Source organism: Tetrao urogallus (genome assembly GCF_951394365.1).
Source record: "Tetrao urogallus genome assembly, chromosome: 4".
Taxonomy (NCBI): Eukaryota; Metazoa; Chordata; class Aves; order Galliformes; family Phasianidae; genus Tetrao; species Tetrao urogallus.
In genome coordinates this window covers 47,199,947-47,222,010 of record NC_136817.1, presented here as the reverse complement: position 1 = coordinate 47,222,010, position 22,064 = coordinate 47,199,947, and the positions used below count along the sequence as shown (strand labels likewise).

At 33.5% G+C, this 22,064-nt stretch overlaps 1 protein-coding gene across 1 annotated transcript in view; it reads right to left on the bottom strand.

The window, feature by feature from the left end:
* Window positions 1-1,373: 1,373 nt before the first annotated feature.
* The window catches only part of GABRA2 (gamma-aminobutyric acid type A receptor subunit alpha2), a gene marked incomplete at both ends in the record, with an annotated part of 50,358 nt that continues 29,667 nt past the window's right edge, over window positions 1,374-22,064 (bottom strand). The window contains 6 exons of the mRNA XM_079534856.1: window positions 1,374-1,682; window positions 5,344-5,546; window positions 12,919-13,071; window positions 13,878-14,021; window positions 17,062-17,144; window positions 19,955-20,175. Of these exons, the coding sequence (XP_079390982.1) occupies window positions 1,374-1,682; window positions 5,344-5,546; window positions 12,919-13,071; window positions 13,878-14,021; window positions 17,062-17,144; window positions 19,955-20,175 (1,113 nt within the window). The remainder of the gene's footprint in view (window positions 1,683-5,343; window positions 5,547-12,918; window positions 13,072-13,877; window positions 14,022-17,061; window positions 17,145-19,954; window positions 20,176-22,064) is intronic.

The following is a 22,064-nucleotide window of genomic DNA, read 5'->3' as shown; positions in this document are numbered from 1 at the left end:
TATGTCTACTAGAAGACATCATCATAAAGGTGTATCTTTTTCTAACGGTCAACTAATAACTGCTAATGTATGTGTGAATCAAAATATTTTTGATTGGCTACATATACTAAATTCTAAATGGAGTACACAATTACTACTTACGTCATGATTTACCAGGCCTTTAGGGGCATAAAGAATCTTTGCAAAGGCTCAGATGAAAAACAATTTACTGATCAGTATTAAATGTTCATATAAAATTGCAAATGGCAGATCCAATTCTGTTATATTCATATATATGAAATACAGGTGATACCTACTGATGATGCATGACCTTTTATTAGAAAAATAACATTCAAATCTTAGCAAAACCATTTCTAGTATACAAAGTTGTTGTAAATTTATGTCAGCGAAATGTAAATTTGCAATTTACAAAAGCAGCAGTAAATTTTATTCATATGGACAGTTTCCTGAACTTAAATCATGAATTCTTGTTTCCTGCGAAAACATTGCTTCCTGGGAAAAATGCAGGCAAATCCTTTAATGGCAGATTTTTTAATAACACTGAGCAAGGAAAAGAATGTATTATGTTACTGATATACTTAACCTTGAAAAATCTGAGTGCTTTTATGAACCTGACAATAATCTGACTAAGAATAAAGTCAAGAAGCAGAAAAATGAAGAAACAGAAAAATCCAACTTTGCTAAACCAGGTTGTCTGGCTCAACAACGTCAAATCAAGAAAACAGTAAAGAGTGAAAGTTGATTAATATTAGAAATCTGCTCAACGCTTTTCTGTGAAATTAACTGTAGTAGTTTATTAACAACTTCAAACAGGACAGAAGTAAGAAACTTGTGGCTTTTGCAATATAGTAGCCTTTACTACCTCCTCAGCCTATCTAGTATCCAGAATTATTGTGAACAGAACTGTATGACCTCCGTACTCTTATGTACATGGGTACTGCTATTGTATGAAACAATTACACTCTTAAAAAAATCATTTTTAAATGACAATTCATTTCATTAAAGTAGAATTAGTTATTTATAGAAAAATATTTTAACTTTAAATTAAAAAAATACTGTTCCTAAATAATTATGTAGGATCATATCTTTATTTCTTTGTACGGAGAGAATATAATTCTGTATATTTGAATCCTAGTTTAACAGAGCTCCCCTGGGTATAACTTTTAAAGAGTTGGCTATTTTTGCCATGGGTGCTATCTGTTTACAAACCCATGAATTAACACTGTGTCCCTCCTTTGGAGATACACAGATAAGACATCTATATACACTCTGTACATAATGGTTCACATATTAGCAGTTATTAGTCGTACTGTACATAGAGGACAACCTATCTGATTAGAATGATGTTTTAAGTCCTTAGTGCAATTCAGGTTTTAGGTTGATGGTGCAAAGCCAAGTAAGACAGGCTCTCTGTTTAAATAGGTAGCCCAGTACACTAAATTGAAAGTACCAAATAAGACTGGAAACACTATTCTAGACATTCTGTCAATTTTACTAACACTGTTGAATGTCTTCTTTGCTTCCTGTGGCTTCGCTTCTGGTTTTGCCTTGTTGGGTTCTGCAGTTGTAGCGCTCTTGGAGATGGTTGGTAGAACTGAGTCCTTGGTAATATTTGGAGCATAGTTTGCAACAGCCACTGCATAGGCATTGTTTTTCTTAATGACAGATGCTTTTTCTTTTTTCTATTAGAGACAGCATGAAGTTAAATAGTTAATGTGTATTTGCCATATCAGACAACATAATAAAAATCGCAAATGCAAAACAAACAATAAGTATATTAAAATAAATGTCAGGTATAACAGTGGTAAATTCAAATTTAAAGAAAAACATATCCTACCCGAAAAGAAGATATAATATGTCACCCCCAATAATTTCAGTAACAGTCTACATTTTTAAGCTATTATGTATTGTTCTTCATGCATTCAAAAGAAACCATCAGTAAATTAAACTTCACCTGTACTGCTATCATTTGAGAAGCAAAAAATTAGTATATCCTAATTTCAGGATACAAGTAAGAGTACTCTTTGTCAAAAGAATTGCTTTTCCTTCAGTAGCATTAGGGATTGGGATAGGACAAAATTATTTAATCAATCAGAACAGTCTGCTTTAACATTTTTTTCTGTGACACTAAAGTCATAAACTATAAATTTGACACAAATTTAGGAGTATTACCAGTTAATTTTATTCAGCAAGCAAGAAGTTATGTCTGCTTAAAATTTCTACATGTTGTCACATCCACCTTACTATCAATACCAGAAAATTAAGGCATGTTTGTGATTCTGTGCACTCTTTATAGTGAAGTGATCAAAATTTTGTAGAACAGCTGTTTAAATTAAAAGTTAATGTTCATATAACATTGGGGATAAATTTCAGAATTCTGAAAAACTTCCAATCTTCTAGATAAATTAGATGTTATTAATAGTTTTTATGTGTAGGTGTATTCAGCTGCTTTTCTGATCCTTACTGACAAGGAAAATTAATATACATAATATCTTCCTCTAATATTCTTCTCTTCTTCAAATCAACTGGATTAAATAATAATAAAGTTGTCAACTAATATCATATGGATTAAATTTTCTGAATGACTGGAGAAAGAGTTTTATCTGAGGAGTCATTAAATAAATTAGATAGCTCCCAATAAAAAAAAAACAAAAAACAAAAAAACAGAAACATGTCTCCCAATATTAAAAAAAAAAAAAAAAAAAAAAAAAAAAAACATGTATGAGATAACTAAATCTGGATTATTGACACCAAACAACATTAGCTATACTTAGTGCAGGTATGGGCTAAATCTTAAATTTGTAATAGGACAAAAATCCTGTTGCCTTCAACAGGAGTTTTGCTCACTAGTAAAGATTTTTCAGGCTTAATGTGATATAAAGTCATAGTTCAAAGACAAAAATGATCACATAGATGCTTCTTAAATAAAAGATGATAGAGTGTAACTGCCTCCAAAGAAAATACTTTTATGGTTTAATGATTCTCAGTTTCGACTTTATGTTCTTGATATAGCATAAATATCTCCTTTTATTTTTGCTGATATACTATGTTGATAACAGTAATAATAAAATGCTCTATCAAGTCAACTTCTTTGTGAAGCATAACAATAAAGTATGCATCTCAAAGTCAGCTAAAGTCTCCAAACTGGTTTACACTGTTGAAGGTTAAAAGATCTGCAGCACATTTCAGCATAGCAGAGATACCGGAGCATAAGATTACTTTTTCAACAGTGAGTACGCAAAGCAGGTAGGCACACAAAACATGTCTTATTCCTTCTATGCATAGGAGGCTAGCCATACTTTGATTTTCTGCATGCACCTTCAAAGCCAATTCTTGAAAGTTGTTCCAAGGTATAAAAGGAAAAATTGAGGCTTAAGTTTTCACAAAAAAAAACAAAAAAAAAACAAAAAAAAAAACACAACCCAACAACCTACAGTTATAATTTATCTTGCAGCTCAAATATAGTTTGAGACCCCTGGCTTGCACATCCAAATAAAAAACTTTTCACTGCCTTGTCCAAACACTTTCTCTTACTACATAAAATAGGAATAGACTATTTTCTTAATCATAAAATGTTGCTTCCTAGGAGTTCTTCTGGACTTTAATATGCTACTAAGGTTCATATATTGCTGAAGGTTGCATCACATCTCTAAAAGCAGAGATAGTAGTCACAATTAATAGAGATCACAATAACACTCTTGCATTTTCTGTGGAATAAAATTATACTCCCATAACCTATTTCCTGAAAAAATAAGGAATACAAAATAAATAGGTTGCTCTGAAAGTAATGTTCCTATTTATATCTATGGAAACCACAATAGATACAAAGAGCACAACAGGACTGTTTCAGCAAATTCTCAGCTACAGAACAGTGTTTTTCAACATAGTAACCACCATTAACTATGCATTTTCACCTGCAATGAACAAAAACTTTTGTGCTGCACTCATACAAATCTGAACCAGTGGAGATGACTCACTGTTGCTGTTGCCACTGCTGAAATGCATCACCCACCACCTCACTAAACTCACATTGTTTGATCTCCATAAACATTTAGCAAGTGTCCATGAATGTCAGTGGGTGCCATTTTTTAACATAAGGAGGAATTCAGTGACATAACTTTGCTTCATGCATACTTCCATGTCAGACATCATTTTGTTAGGCTGCCCCACTGCTGCCACTTTCACATGGCAAGAAAACTTAACAGGATATTGATGGGAAGAATTGAACCCACTGCCATTCTGCCAACATGGTCCTTTAATGTCATGGGCCATAATAATAATATAGGAGGCACCACTTTCAGAGCAAGCCTTGTGTGTTGAATTTAGATTCTTAGCAGACAGTGTTTGGTACAGTGCAGGGAAGCTTGTCTCAAAGTGAACAAGCTTTCACCCAGATGCTTCACAACACCATCAGATTTTACAAAATATTTATAAAATTAAATAAATATAAGCAAAGAATATAGAGTTCCTAGGGTTTGTTTGTTTGATGATTTCCTTTACTCTGGTTTAAAGCATGCATTTAAGACTTGCCCTGAAAGAAATTAGCAGGCAATCCAGACAAGGGCCAGTCATTTAATGAAATTCATTCTGTTTTGTATTGTGTACAGCTAGATGGCTTAGGACCTTGTGACACAGTGTGGTCACAAGCTACAGGATAATAATCCTGTCACCTCACCAGGCTTTCTTGTTAACTGCTGTGAACTTCCTCCACTTTCCTCAGAAACATTATGAAAAGGTTACTGTCACAAGAATAAGCTATTATAAGCTGATAATGGGGAAGAAAATATATTAAACACTGCTAAAAATTGAAGTAGCCTCATTTTGAGAAAGAAAAATTCTTATATAGCTTTTCCTCACATATTAAATGATATGGATTAAAGAAATGACCAATTGATAACTATGGCATGAAAATGATGCAGATACATACACATGTATACATACATGTATATTGCATATATTCAGGAAGCCCAGATAAAACTTTTTTTCATGTCACTAATGACACTACTCACCTCAAACGCAACGATTAGTGAATGATCTGATTGTACAGTAGGACCGGATATTTTTGGTTAGCAACTTCTCAGAATCTATGTATGATTTATGTTTCAAAGTGATTCAAAGATAAAGGTGCTAGTTAAGCTCCAATATGATGAAGAAAATTACTTCTAGAAGTTCTAAATAGTATTCTCAGTCCTACCTTATTCATCCTTTATTTTCCCTCACCTATCAATGTCTTTTCTTATGATTTAAAGATCACATGTTTTCTAGTAATAGCCAACTTAAAAAAAAGTATTATAGTTGTTTACTACTCTTGATTAGAAATAGGGCTATTTCTTTAGGACTTACCTTATCATTCACTACACTTTTTCCATCCCAGGCCCATCCTCGTTTTGTGAAATAATTTACAGTTGCAAATTCAATTAGTGCAGAGAATACAAATGCATAACAAACAGCGATAAACCAATCCATAGCTGTTGCATATGCTACTTTGGGGAGTGAATTTCGAGCACTGATGCTCAGTGTTGTCATTGTCAACACAGTAGTAACTCCTGTAAGGAGATAAAAAAAAAAAAAAAAAAAAAAAAAAAAAAACCACCAACAATTTTACTTGGATTTTGAATGTTAAAATACAAAACAAAACAAAGTGGAAATTTGCTTATCTAAGGTGGCGTCGTATTAAAGGCAGTGTCTGGAGTTCTTTTGAAGAATTTAAGTCCAAGATCATTATTTAAAAGTCAGTGTTTAAATTTAATTTAAAACTGTGTTTACAGATCTCTTTATTTACAGATACTCTTTTAAACCTTTTTTTCTTAGGTATTTTAATAAGAAAAGTTTTATACAGCTGCCTATCAAATACCTGTTTTTACTGCAATGGCTACAAGTCTGGCATTCATCTTTCCAACAGTATATAAAATCTGACACTCTTTTTAGTAGAGATAATTAAATATATATGTTTTCAATTCAATTTCTTACCAATCAACCAACGACACAGTTGAAGACCTAAAGAGGTTAACTTTTCATTCAGATTTTCAGACAAGGTTTTTTTCCTAGAAAAAAATACTGATTTTAAGAGATTTTTACAACTGTATATGATACGTGAGAAAATAAGACTTGATCCACGAGCGTTCTTCTTCATTGTAACAGTTGTTAAAAACACTTTACAATGCTTAATGAGAACCCAGCAGGACGCCAGAAATTCTACAAGAAAAAAAAAAATCAGAAAAGGGATACTTCTGAAGGAAAGATTAGACCGTTATTCTGAATATTTTAGCACGAAGAAACTCACAGCCAGAAATGAAATCTTCATTCCTTAGGCAAATCAGTTCTTACACCCAAGGCTGAATCACACTTAGACAAACTAAACTATTCCCTTTGTGGCACACCATTACTTATGTTTCCAGAAAAAAAAAAGCAAGACAAAGTGAAATACTTAGCATACATCAGCAAACTTGTACTTGATTGACAGGCTAAGTAGCTTCCACAGCAGTGAAATTAGTAACAGCTTCAACAACTGCAAACTCATAATATTGTTGTCACAGGAATCCCTACAGAAAAGTCACACTCCCTAAGTCAGATCCTCTGCTGTTAGCAATCTTTTACCTAGGTTATGCAGGATCAACCTAGATGAGACTTTTCTTCTGCTAGAAGATAAACACTTTAACCTCCATGGAAGAGGGAAGAGAAGCAGCAGCTACACCTACTCAGACCTTTTCAGGAGTTGCAATTTCTATCATTTCTGTGAAGAATTTTTACCTCTGTGATTGTTACAGAGGATGACAGAGCAAAGCTAAGTGGACTCAACCTGTGCTGCTCTCTCAAGAAGTGCTTCCAGAGGTCATAATTCCAAAAGGAAGACAAGGCACAGAAACATCTGCTGATTCACTCAGTATCCACAAATTTAAGCAGACATAGTTCATTAATTGCTATTTTTTGGCCTGCACATATTAAAGAAGGGGATTTAGCCTGGAGTCAGTTGTGCTGTTGTTATCTAAAGCCTGTACAATGACAAGGAAGCACATTTTGTTGTATGGAAATGGGTAGACAATGTGTTTTGTGAAGAATTTTTTCTCCTTTGACACACAACATATGGCTTAATTATTTTCTGCACTTCAGGGAAAATGTAGTCTATCTATTCAAAATTATGACATGCAAATTTTAACACAGGTCTTGAGCTAGAGAGAAATAATTTTAATTACACAGAAGTATCAGTGAAGTGATTGTTTCTCAGAAATACAATGACCTTATCCATATGCAAATATATGCAGTTGATAAGGTAGTCTCCTGTTTAAGACCTACATTTTAGAATAAACTAAGCTTCTTGAAGATCCATTGTCTTCTTCAGAAATCTTATTTAAGATTAACTGTTGACCTTTTCTAGTCTCAATTAAAACAACATGAATTTACATCTTGCATCTTGCTACCAGCTGACAATTTCTCTGCAAAGTTCAACAAGCCAAGCAACTTTGTGACTGTGTTTCAGTGTATTGTCAGACAGCTGCCAATGTATTTTAATTTATTCCTTCATTCTATAAATTCAAGCTGTCACATTCATTTAACCTGAATTGAATGGGAAAAAAATATATGGAAAGTTTAGTTTGCGATACTCTGATCTTAGACAACTCCAGCAATTTTCATTTCCTATTCTTCAGTCAAACAACAGATGATTTTGCATACTAGGTAACTTGAAACAACAGTAACTTCAAGCCATCTTTAAGAAAAAGGAATAAATGAAAATAACCTTTTCCCTATCGCTGCTTAGCAATAACACTTACGAACTAAAGTTTTAATATAAAGCATTCTCCCTACAATAAGAGGCAGTCAAAATATTAGAGGGAAACAATCTCCTTCACTAAATCATATATTACTCTGAACAGTCTAAATAATTTCAAAGGCTATGTAGTGACGGAATCTTACCTCACTATGATGAAGAAAGACTACACTTTATGTACAGGTCAAGAACTATCTTCTATAATTCCTCTCGTCCACACTGCCATCATATGATGGCACTGTGTCAGAAAAACAGGGGCAAGCACTATCTTATAAGATGCAAAAATACTCATCAGTTTGCTTTTAAAAAAGGTCAAGAAATGAAACCTTTAATAGATCATTTTGATAACATTTCTCTTCTCTTAATAAGATCAATCATTCTGTACTTGATGGCAAATATACTGTTGAGAAGGAAAGTTGTAGTAACACGAAGGTATATGCCTATGAATGCTAAAAAAAAAAAAATCTTTTAGCACTTCAGATTTATCCATTCAAGCTAAGAATGGAGCTATCTGATTGCCTAGGATTTACAGTGGAGCTTTTGAAACCGCATCTGCTCACTGAATACAAGATATACATCTACAGGACTGTAAAATTGAACATCTCTCACTGACATTAAATTTGCATCTGTGAAAAATACTGGCTTTGACATATTCTGGATGCCAGAATGCACAGATATTATTCAAGAATTGTTTAAAACTAGGCAGCTTCCTTTCAGCAAACAATGTCTGTTGCTAAACAGTATAGGTAACAGCCAGACAATGACTGAAAAAGGAAACCCAAAATATACCTAACTGAAAACACAGTGAAATTGAAGGACCTGGCACATACATAATGAAGTTAAATTCAGTGATGACGACTAGGCTCATGCTGATGTATGTGTGCAAATTCAGCCTATTCCTTAGCAAGGACAGGTTCTTTCAGATCCTAATTCTACTCCTCGTGTAACAAATTCTTTTTCTAATTTGAACAGACTTAGTTGTCTAAATTATATCCTATCTGTACTGTATTGGAATGTAAATATCTCCTTTGAAAATGAATCCTACAAATCACAAGAAGGACATTCTGTAACAAAATAAGTACTTCAGCTTTTCAAATAATCTGCACAAAATCCTTAAATTGTGTTTCAGATCTTAGAATATGCTGCTCTTTTCACAACTTCATCTTTTATCACACTTGTTATATATAACAAAAAAAGATTGATTTTTTTTTTTTTTTTAAGGTTAATTAGATCACTTAACCTGGTAAAAAAAAAAACTGAATAGGTTAATAAATACAAGAGAAAGTAATGTCTGATCTCTCTTTTATGGAAATAACTACTAATGAATTTTACTACAGTTTAAAAGGTTGGGACACTAAACAAAATCAGATAAGCTCTGGAAATAGTGTGATATTAGAGTAATTTGACTACACACCATACTGTTTATGTGCATATGCATTACATGAGAATACAATACAAAACAACCAACAACCTACAAGCCAATTCCCAAAGCTGAATTGCAAGAGTAGTCTACTCCAGCTCCCACACAAGTCTCATATGATTATGCTTCCATTAACACACAAGCTACAGTCTTGGGATAGCACTGAGCTGGGAAAGCATTAGTTTGTTGGCAGCCAGCTCTGTCTCTAACCAAGTGCTACTGCTTATCATATGTGCTTCCCATTGAATATCACTTGAGTGTTATGTCTATGTTAACAGAACTCCCCTACTAAGCAGCTATAGGATGCAAGTTCTGAGTGGAAGTTTATCTCTAAGGAGACAAGATAAACTGTGGCCTCTGAAAGAAAGATAGTTGAGGCTTCTTTTTTTTAAGAAAATAGGACAAAGATACATGTATATACAGAACTGTTCAAAAGGCAGGGTCTACCTCATTCAATTCTCTTGTAAAAATAACCACATAAGCAACCTGAACTTGTGTAAGGATCCTATTTCTGTATTTGCAGAATCAAAAAGCCTGTCTATTTAAGGTCTAAATAGCTTTTTGTTTCAAAATGTATATTGATATAGATTCAGAAAAGTTAAACCAAGAACAAACAGGGAAAGGGTTGTAGCATAAGAATAAAATGAGAATAAAGTTTGAGTTTAGAACACTGCATATTGGAAGTGTACTAACAAAATAACACAGCTGTTATTTCAGTTCTTGCCTTGCTCGCTTTGGGGATCATAGAATACACATCTTACTGCATCTATTCTAATATCCTCATTCCTACCCTGAAGGAGTTAAAACAATACCTACTGTTCTAAGAAAGATGATTTCTTATTTTTCTGTGGCTTGCCTCGAACCTTGCAATTCAAATACATGTGATGTTTTTAAATGTTATGACCCATTGAAAATGAAGTGAAAATTCAATAACCTGTGCAAGATTTGCTTTGCTAATATTGTTGATAATAAATGCAGAACAATAAAAACATTACTAAATGAAATAGATAGTAATCTTGCACTAAATGAAGAAATTATAAACCAGGCTTATTCCCTTTCATTAAAAACACAAATACTTTTCAAGTTTGTCTGTTAGAGAAAACACATTCAATACTTATTTACTTAACAGTGATAAATTCTTTTTCTTCCAATAATTTAAAGATGAAACAATAGAGCATTAAGCCACTGTTCTTTTTGGACAGCTTAGGTCAAATATATTAAATAGATGCCATAAAGGAAAGGGATTAAGGAGCTCAACTATAAAAGAATACTCATTATATCAAGTCCATAATGTTAAACTACAGCTTGAAAGTACATCACAAGAGAAAATAGAAAGAATAGTATCTTCTCTCAAACATAAAATACCAAGTGATACGTGGAGCTTTGAATAACTAGAGGTTACATTTCTTTGAAAGAACAGTACTCAAACATTTAATCTTTCCCAGGACTTGGTAACTCTTAAGACACTTGAAAAAAATCTCATCCATTCTTATAAATGCTTTATCAAAACTAATGCTTTCATCTTAATCATATTTTTAATATCTTTATAATCACTATACAATGCGAAGATGAGTATCTTGTAAGAAACCACTTAATATAAAAATATTAAATATGATCAGTACAAATGTATAGTAAGCTCTCTTGCAAGTTTACACTTCATGCTGGAAGCACCTGATTTTACTATCTTAGCAGGATTTCTGTATTACTGGGTAGTGTCTAGCTGAAAGCAACACCCAAACAAACAACACCCTGAATGAATCCGTGCAGCTCTGTCAGGATTAATTCAATGAACCAGAAAGCTTTAAGAAGCAACAGAGGAACTTTGTTATACAAGTGTGGATAACTTCACATTTTTGTAACATATTTAGGCTGGAGACAAGAGGGCAATAGAAATCCCTGTGACAACTGCTGCCAGTAGGTATGGAGAAAGACTGGGAGATTCGCCTGGGGCTACATGATTAGAGCAACCATTAGCAGCTTACACTGACAATCTCATTTGAAATGTAAAAAAATTAGAAAATAGCTCTTGCAGCGACATCCAACCCTGTGCAGAAGGCTAAGCATGTGATACAACTGCTGCTCCATCAGGCAGAGACCAGACTCATCAGATGCTCAGTGCAAGCATCCAGGGTTTAAAGTGCCAGTCCAGGCTGGTCTCAGGTGGGGAATGAGACCATAACTAGCGCTGAGGTGTATGCATGTTTGACAGAAATAAAATACTAGGATAGAAATTGCTATCTGCTCCCTATACCCATTGTGCTTAGTCAATATATTTTGGATTTTAAGTCATGGGTGGCCTGGTTCTGCTCTTGTGGACATTCCACTCAGTTTTTCCAAGACATCCTGATACAGGCAAAATGATTACATCACATTGTTCATTAGTACATATTGTTCATTATCCAGAATACACTTAAGTCTGATCCAATTAAATTTGCAGGCTGTTATGCAGATATTATTTCTTTACCCCAAATACAAGTTAAATAAAAAATACAGAACAAGAAAGATATATGCAGGAAGGGAGGTAAGGCTGCAGGAAAATTATCTTAGTGACTTGTTGCTGGTGATACTATAACACTATATTTTAGGGAAAGAAGATGGAAGCTGTTTATAGACAAACCAGCTACAGTGTCCTAAACGTATAGGAAATGGTACAGAAAAGGACAAGGATGGAGGTATAGTATTTGCCATTGTACAAGGAAAGTGTATGGAAAAATTCATTAAAAAAGTGTGTTTTGATAAACAGAAGTGTACAAATTGACAGAAGAATTTGAAGAAAAAAATATTGTAACTGTCTGTTAAATGACTAGGAAAACATGGTAGAATTCTAGTGCATCTAAAACTGCTGACTCGTTTCATCTGACTTCAATAAGGTTCATATTCAAACCTGCAATTTTCATGATATGTTTTGTGGCATTTCCTCTACCAAGAGAGACTGTGAGTGCTTCATTGTGCATGACTTATTTGAATTTGGCGTATTTTTTGAAGATTGTGTGGTGTTTACTAATGATTAACCATAAGATTTTATACAGTATCTTTGATAGCTGATTCCAAATAGGCATTATTTTTGTTGCACTTTTATCTTATTCTTTAAAAATCAAACAGATTAGAAGAATTCTAAGTTGTATGTATTTAAAAAGACATTTGTTGCTTTGTTTTACTAAGGAAAAGAACAAAATCTTAATTTATGAAAAATGCTATCATACTTCACTACTAAAGCTATTCACTATCCTAAGGTACATTCCAGTTTGAATAAGCGAGAAAGATTTACTAGGCTCACAGAAAAAGATTTACTTTGAAGAACTGCAGTTTGCAAGTTTTAATGCATTCAAATAATTCAGGTCCTTAATTTGCTTAATTTACAAGCATACTTAGAAATGTACATATTTATTATGTGTCAAAATGATTGAGTAATATCAGTGGAAGAAAGACATTTCAGAAAACAATGTAAATTAAATTTTAAATGGGAATTTCACAATTACATTCTATTTAATGGAAAATATTTTCACAGAAGAGAGGAAAGAATATAGGAGCAGTTCTCACTTGCGCTGATTTCTGAAAGATTTGGTATTCCCTAGAGTTCTGTAAGATGCTGCTGAAAGTTATTTCAACTAAAAATAATGCCACGTTCTGCAAAGTAAATTAAACAAAAAAAGGGCTCTACCAAGCACACTTCAAAAACGCTTCCTAACAGCTTCAGCTATTGCAAATAACACATGCCACTCAATGTACTCACCAAAAACTGTCCTGGCCGGTACAGATTCTCTGTTCAGCCAGAATGAGACTTGAGAGAGAATGACAGTCATGATACATGGGAGGTACGTCTGAATGACAAAATAACCAATTTTTCTCTTCAAGTGAAAATGAGCCGTCATTACTGTATATTCACCTAATGTGCCACAAAAAAAAAAGTTTATAGTCTTCAGAAAGTCAGATTCTATAGTAAAATAAAGTTTGGCACATTTATGTGAACCAAATGTACTGTAATTAAATTGAACAAAATGTACTGTGTAGTAGGAGGCATCCCACAGTATACAAGAAGATTTAAATTTGGGTAAAATTACATCTTATTCCTACTAAGATCCACAAAAGATCAGTTTTCAGGAACTTACATGAACTGTTCTATGTCTTGACAAGAATTTCAGTGCTGCAGGCTTCTTAATATAAGCAACCCTCTGCATTCACACAAAGCACCCTAAGAACTCTGCCTACAGTCATAGAATCATCGCCTGACATATGTAGGATCATAGTTTAGAGCCAAGTAGAATAATCCAACTATTATTAAATATATATCTTATTAAATATTATATTATTATAAATGTTTTTAAGAAAAAAACATGCTGACAGATAAAAAATGGTTGAAAATAGAATACTTTACCATTTAGTAGACAAAAAGCATTATTTACCATATGAAATTAAACAACCATCCAAGCCTTGGATTACAATTGTTAGTATTCAAGACTGAGTATTAAAAAAAAATGTCACTGGGGAGCAGTTCACTTCTATTATTATTTGCTACTTTTTGACTTGAAAAAACTCACTGCTTTGAGTTATATGTAATAAACTATGGCTAATAACTTTTTTCAGTAGCTTACCATTACTATAAGCCTACACTCATTACAGCGAAGTGAGTGCTTTTTCTTAAAACTTTTTTTTTTTTTTTTTTTTTTTTTTTTTTTTTTTTTTTTTACTAACCTGTACTTGATTTAACTGTCTCTTTTCCAATTGTTTGGCCCAAAAGATCATACTGATTCAATCTTGAACCATCTGGTGCCACCTGTACAGAATCTGAAGCATTATAAGTCCAAATATACGTCACTTCTGATGTTGTGTATGCATCTGTGGAAATAAGATATGATATTTTATCAGTTATTTTAACCAAACAAGTTACATCCAAATTCATCTACTTCGAAGAGCTACTTAATTACCTTTCAAAAGGAAACTTCAGAGAACTAAAATATCTAGCAAAAACACCTGTATATTCTAAATAACTTTACTAGGGTAAATGCTTATGGCTGCATGGGATCAGAGCATGCATTTGTGTGTTTATTAATCATGATTTATTTGTATAAATTGCAAACAATAATTCTTCCATACTGTCACAGATCCACTATGTATGAATCCTAAAAGTCACAAAAAGTCAGATCAGGTGAAAAGAACAGTGATTTTTAACATTTAGAGTACACAGTCTTTTTTAAAATTCATTTCTATACTGTTCTCACCTTCTATTTCCCTATTCTCCCTTTGGTAGTGTATCACAAATGTTTTGTAATTCATACCTGAGTATGGGGAAACAGGTTCTGTGACAATGCTCTTAAAATACCTGCAGAAGGTCAGTGCCTTAACCTCTTAGATCTGTCTTTGGGGCATAATGACATTAAACAATCTGCTTCCTCATTACATTCATCAGAAAACATACATTTAATCCTAGTCAGTCAAAATAAACTAAAAAGGAAGCAAATCAGCACTGTATGATAGCATTAATGTCTCTTCAACAAGTAAAAAAAAAAAAATAATGAATATATCTCACAAGTTTTTCCAATCTAATACCCTCATAAACAAATAGAGTATGAAAGGAAAAGAGTAAAACACTAATGGAAGAAATTGTGTGCTCATTTGATTGACTGAGACAAGTATATTTGAAACCTTATCCATATCTGCAGTGAGGTAAAAATAAAAAAAAAGCAACATTTTTGCTGGACTGTAAACATTTTCACTTGAGAAATCCCTGCGGGCCTTGAAAGATGCTTATTCATTCAACTTGCCATAAACTGTAGGACTAACACAGCAGGCAGGCAGCACGCAGAGATGTTTAATACTTCCCTTCGAACTACCCATATTCCCACAAGAAGCCCTCTACTTTAATGCAAATCATTAACCTTGCCAACTTCCAATTTGCCCCTATGCTCTCCACTGTTGGTTAGACTTTTTGATAAAGATGAAGAATGGCAATTTATTAAGCTACAGCTTCTTCAGTACATCCAGCTCAGCTTTTCTCTTGAGCACAAGAAAGAAACTGAGACAATCTTGCAGGCTGATGATCCTCTTAGCAGTGTAAGATTAGCAGCATACATGAGGAGATATGACAAACATATACCATTGGCAGACTTGCTTCAGCTAAACCAAATCCTCAGGATTTTGGCTTATTTCTTTAACCACTATTTATCATTTAAATTCAGTCCCAGAATGAAAGATGAAAAATGAAAGCCTAGAAATGAGTTCTAGTTAAAGAAGTGAGTGATAAGCCTTTCAAAATGAACAGAAATAAGCCTTCACTGTGTGCCAACTGGCTGGAGCACAAGTGACTACAAAGAGAAAAGACAGCTTCCCTAAAATCACTTTTCTCACAGTTACACTTTTAAACCTGCTTTTTACTGGAAATGCAGAAACCACAGGAAGAGAACAAAGAACAAATTAGTAGTGAAAACAAATAGAAAAGGAAAACAAAAAGCAAATCTCACACAAAGTCCAATATACCTATTCAGAAGGTTTTTTTACCTTAGCAGTGCAGATCAAGTCATGCTATGAAGTAACTGAATAGCCTAAGTATCAGTTTCATTATTATAGGTTTTTTTTTTTTTTTTTTAATTTGCTGGATGTTGTGCTGAGGGACATGGTTTAGTGGGAGCTATTGGGAATAGGTGAACAGTTGGACTGGATGATCTCTTAGGTCTTTTCCAACCTTGGTGATTCTATGATTCTATGATTGTTTTATATCAGTTGTTTTGAGGCTACATTGAGTCTTTTTCTCCCTCATACATGCATCTTACTGTGCACATATATATAAGTATTACTCATCAGTAGCTGGTTTTGGCTAACATTTCTTGTGTTATTTAGTTAAGTTGCATTATGTACTATAAATGTAATAAAATATTTAGTGGGAAAAAGGCTCCATGGCAAAACTATTATTAGTTTTCTATCGTTTATCTCAACAGTTAAGGCCTCCCTTTAGAGAGGCAGCATAATCAGAAACATAGACTTGATTAAATTTGCTTTTTTTTTTTTCCCCTCCAAACTCTACGGAAATGGTACACACCAGTGCTATGGAAAGAATGTGCACAGTGCTCTGACAGCATTCATTTTGTGAATATCTTCTTAATGGTGGCCTATCACCTGTTTCGCAACCTGTGGTGGCTACAGTAAAAATTAAAAGAGCCAGAATGTATTGGTATTACATAGTTTCCTTTAAAAAAGGATGCCATTTCCTGGGCCTGAAACAAAATATACACTGCAGAAAAAAAAAATAATAATTGCAATGAAAAAACAGGAAATACATACAGCGCAATCCTAATTCACAAGGAAGAAGGATTGCTAATACAGGTGAATGAGTTTATATTGCTGTTAAAATAACAATATTGAGATCAAAGTCCACCTATCTAACTAGCCAATATGATAATGAATGATTTTTTTTTTTTTTAAATCAAAAGAAGCCATATGTTTTTGCCTTAACTAAAGAATGAAAAAGAAAACACGATTAAAAATGAGGAAGAAAACATTTCAATATATGAAGACACTCTTCCAAGTCTTTACTTGCTCTTTATTAATACAATATGTACATTCTACACAGTTTATGGGCACCTAGGCTTGTATTCATCAGTATGGTTAGTATTCTGGAATAAAAGCAGATCAGCACAGTGCTGAATTAGGTGCACAGTATTTACTGTTAAATTGTACCAAGAAAGTTTTAAAATACACTAAAAGACATAATAGCATAGATAAAAACAATTGCAAGGTGTCAAGTTACAATTTTATTTAAAAAAAAAAAAGCACAACCTTGTGTTTTAAACCTCCCTTTAACAACTTATTTTTAACTAAAATGAAGGTTGAGCAATATTAGGTTTTCACTAATCAAAGACCATAATTCTGGTTATACACTTACAGCTGCCAAATTTCAGTGGGCATGAATGAGCATCCATAGGGAAGTCTTCCAAGTGCATTGGACATTCGGCTTGGACTGTAAGCCTAAAAAGCAAAAAGATCACTATGCATTTAAGTCAGTTAGCAGGACAAGAAAATCAATTCCACAAAAATGAACAGTTCATATATATACATACATACTTAGGAGATGAAACTGAAATGTTATATTAAACTAATTAAAATTTAGATCAGCTCTTGCTTCCTCCCTTTTATGTGTTCCTTTGGAAAGCACTGACACACTACATCAAAAAATTAAAAGAGCCAACCTCAAAACTATGAGGACGGGACATTTAAATAAAAATATAAATTATGTAACTGAAGGTTTTTAAGAACTGTCATTTTCTTCTCATAATATTCTGAGGTACATATGTGATTATATGGCTCTGAAAATCTCATTACAAAACCACATAAAATGCAGTTGACTTAGCAAAAGACTGTGTGCCACATTTCTTTTATCCTTTTTTAAGAGTCTGAATGTGAAATTGTAGGGGGAAAAAAGTGTACTGTTTTAAAAAACTGTTGCTATTCATCCTCTGTTACTTGTAATTAGCATTTGTGTTTGTTTATAGGCATGACAACATGCTAACAGTGCTCATCTGTTGTTACAAGATGTTACGTTTGCTTATCTGGCGATAAACTCCCAGTAACATTGTATTAAATACGTGGATTAATACAGTAAAACAATTTCAAACATCTCAAACAAGTTTTGACATTTTTATTTTCCACTATTTTTAGCTCAGTGAGTTAACTCAGCTTTAATTAATCAAAACTCTGCTTCTCCTTCCTATCTTGTAGGTTCCCTTTGGGTTGAAATTTTCCCTGCTCTTTATGTTGCTCTTCATCCATCCATCCATCCATCCTCAAATATTAACTACATTTTCCTGCACTCCCAATGGTTCACGGTCATTGTATTCCCAATCAGATTTTCCAGTTTTTCCATCATGGAATTAAAACAAATAGAAAGTGTTCAGTGATTCTATTTGGCTTGATCTACTTTCTTGTTATTAAAGAGAAGAATGGTTTCAAACACTGTTGTTTACTTTCATAGAATGTAACTAGAGTATATTCTGAAGGAAGTGAATTTTAGTCATTTCATAGAGAAACAATTGGAAATATTTGAGATCAATTGTATAAATGGAAGTCACAGTTTACTTCTTGAATACCATATAATATGATTAGCAGCCTACCCTTCAACATTCAGTACAAGGGCTTATTGGTTATGCCTATACATATATACCATTTATAACACTTATAAATTATTTTTCTGACCAAATGTACTATATTTTACCAGCCAACTGCTAGTCATTTCCAGAAGCAAAAATGAAAACTTTAAATAAAATCCTGTCATTAGATATATTAAAAAATAGTTATTGAAGTGTAAAGTACATTTTCTGCATAGTTCTTGTTAGGAAGAATTTAAGGACACAATGCAGAGTGATAGGGAAGAGACAAATTCACTTTTCTTTTAATTTTTTTTTTTTTTTTTTAATGTCACTTTAGGAAGTGACTGGAAATCCTCAGATTTTTCCCCACAGGAATTTGGTAGGGTTTATCCATGAAGATAATGAGGCCAATAATCCAGCCAGAATACCTCTGCACCAATGTGCAAGCATAGGAAATAAGCAGAAAGAAATGGAAACCATGGAGCAGTTAGAAAACTATGACCTAACTGATACCACAGAAACCTGGCAGGACAAATCTCACAACTGGAATACTATAATTACAGGCTTTAATTATGAGTTTTAAAATACACTAAAATATACAACAGAATAGATAAAAATCAGTTGCAATGCATCAAGTTACAATTAAAAAAATTTTTTTAAAAATGGGCTGCAATATTTCAGAAGATCTAGGCAGGGCAACTGGGGATGAGGAGTTGTTTTTTGTGTTAAGGAGTGGATAGATTCCAAAGATATGTCTCTGAAAAAGAGCCATGACTATATTGAGAGCTTGTGGATTAAAATTCAGGATAAGACCAATTAAGGATGTCTGGTGGTCAGGATCTACTAAAGACTGCCTGGCCTGTTTAGCCTGTTTTACGAAGCCTTCTTGCTTCAGTTTGACCTCACTGGGGACTTCCAGTACCTGAAGAGAGTTTATTGGAAAGCATAGTATCAACTTTCTCCATGGTTGGATAGTGATAGGACAAGGAAGAACTTTAAAAGAACGAGATTTAAACTAAAAGTGAGGAGATTTAGGATGCAGGCTAGGAAGACATTATTTACTGAGAAAGTGATAAGATACCCGTACAGGCTGCTCAGAGATGTTAAATGTCCCCTCCCTGGAAGTTTTCGAAGCCAGGTTGGATGGAGGTATGGGGCAGCCTGATCTAGTGTTTGGCAACCCAATCCACGGCAGGAGGGCTGGAGCAAGGTGACCTTTGAGGTTCCTTCCATCCTAAGACATTCTGTGATTATGATTTATTTTCTTGTTTCCAGTGATCTCAGTAATAAATCTGCCTAATGATTCAAGCAGTCTATTGTTGTGTGCTGCAACAGACCGAAGTTATACGCTAGTCTAATTGTTCTGAGACAGAGCATAAACGCTTGAGTATCCTTAGCAGTTCTAAAACAATTCCCAAAAAAAAAAAAAAAATCTATAGGCTTTAAAGTGTTTTATGCAGATTGTCTGTATCTTTTAATATGTTACGTGTTCATGAGAACTGAGGAACACATAGAAAACACTGATCTATTTGAATAGATTTGTAACAGAATCAGAGAAGAAGTTCTCTTGGTGTTTTGGTGTTGGGTTACAAACTAAAAGAAATAAGAATCTTCCTGGAACCTTACATAATTGATAACTGGAAAAATTGCATCAAGAAATAGCATGAGCAGAGAAAAAATAAAAATACATACCTCATGGTGTACAAAAGAGTTCCATCATCTTGGATTCGTAGAAGCTTGTTAGGCATTGTCATGTTATGAGCAACCGACTTCTTCCCGTTGTGAAAAAACGTATCTGGGGTCCAGATTTTGCTGGCCATTAAATTGTTCAATCGAAGAATATTCATTGGGCCCTTAAATTTTAACCGCTCATCTTTCCATCTCTGACGGAAGAAGACATCTATTGTGTATTCCTATAATGGAATAAAGATGTGTGGTTTGTTTTTTTTTTTTTTTTTTGTTTTTGTTTTTGTTTTTTTTTTTTTTTACTATGAAAAATTAATCTGCATTTGAGAAACAAGTCAGAGAAACACTGGTTGTAAAATTCCTTCAGCAAAATTTTGTCAAGGCAGAGTAAATATCACAAAATTTGATGGCTGTGTCAAACCTTTTCAGTACTTAGATTTCTGTACGTGAAACATATACCACACATGACAAAGGTAATTTCAATTAAATTAATTTAAAATAAGAAATAAAAAATAGGAGAATATGATGTTCATGCAGCAGATGCACCTGCAGGAGAGTGATGGAGCATTTTAAGTGCATGGAAAATACCAAAAACTGAAAGGAAGAAAAGCAAGGTTATTAATGTATGGCACAATATATGCCGATAGATTGATATAAAGAACAGTGTTCCAAAAAGAGAAGCAAGGTCTGTAAATGTGTACATTTTATTAGCAAAAGTACACATAAGGAGCAAATGAATTACAGGTGGCCTACACTCTGTCTGCTTAACTCTAGTGCCTAATCTTGAGAAGGAAAGAGAAAAGAATGCAAGCAAAACAGACTGGTGACCCGGATCAAATGATTGTACTTAGGTATTCCATTTGCTGTTTTTTCTTGCTCTTCTAAAGAAAAGAGCAAAAGACACCACACTGATGATATAGGTTCACAAACTTTAAATTTGAACTGTAAATGGCTTTGTTTGCTAGTGTCAGCACAGCATATAAATTGGAATTCAAAGATCTTAAGCTTTGTTGAAGTTTAACTGTGTTTTGGGTTCTGGCAAGTGTCACTTTGGAACAATTTCTATTTTATTGGACAAGTGCAAAATGGACACATTTTCAAAACATGATTATATTCCAACAGCCTGTACCACTGCAATGAGTCACAAGTTCTGACAAATTTTCATCAATATCAAATTTTCAAGTTACTTCAAAGCAGAAGTGTTTTCAAGGAACTTATCAAGTTCATACCACCGTTTCTGTCTCCCTTGCGTGTTGATTAACAAAGCTTAAGTTCTTTCTCAATCAATCATATTGTTTTGCAAATAAGTGCTAAGCAGAGAGCAAGAAGCAAAAGCTTTTCTCATCTTTTCCTCTGTGAGCCCAGAAACTACGAGGACTTTTTCCAAGACAGGGACAGAATCTAAGAAAAGCACATGGAATAAAGGAAAGAAAGTTCAGCTATCTGAAAGATCATAGCAAGGGAAGGAGAGAAAGTAATTGTAGTTAAAAAAAACTGTATTAGGTTCATGGAAAGATCCTTTGAGAATGATATAATGGGATGCTTATAAAGTCACCTGAAAAAACTCAATTTATATCTATATCTAGAGGCCTTCCATTACTGTAATACAATTTTGCATTTTTCTAATTCAAATTGTTACTCAGATATTAAACAAACCTAACACCACAATACACCAAAAATAATTTCTTTGTATTAACATAAATGGCAGTTGTTGTCTACACTAGTATTCTAGTAAACATATATGTAAACAGGCACTACTTCATGACAAATAATTTCCTTCTCCACTGTATACCACATTTAGTTGTCCTGTACTATTTGCTAATTTGTTGTTTTATTTGCTAACTATCCTGTGACCTGAAATCCCATTTACAGATTCCAAATAATCTAACAGTTCAATTATATATCAAGGAAAGTTACTAATCATCTGAAATCTTGGAGGATAAGGAGCAGCAGAAACTGCATACTTGAAGCAACAGACAATATGTGGAATCTGGCTAGAAATCTGTTATTTCAAGTAAAAAAAAATTGCCCTAAAATCTTCCTTATCATATCTATCTGAGAGGCTTTACCAGTGAAATCATTGCTATGCATGAGAAGATTGATGTTGGAGGTATAC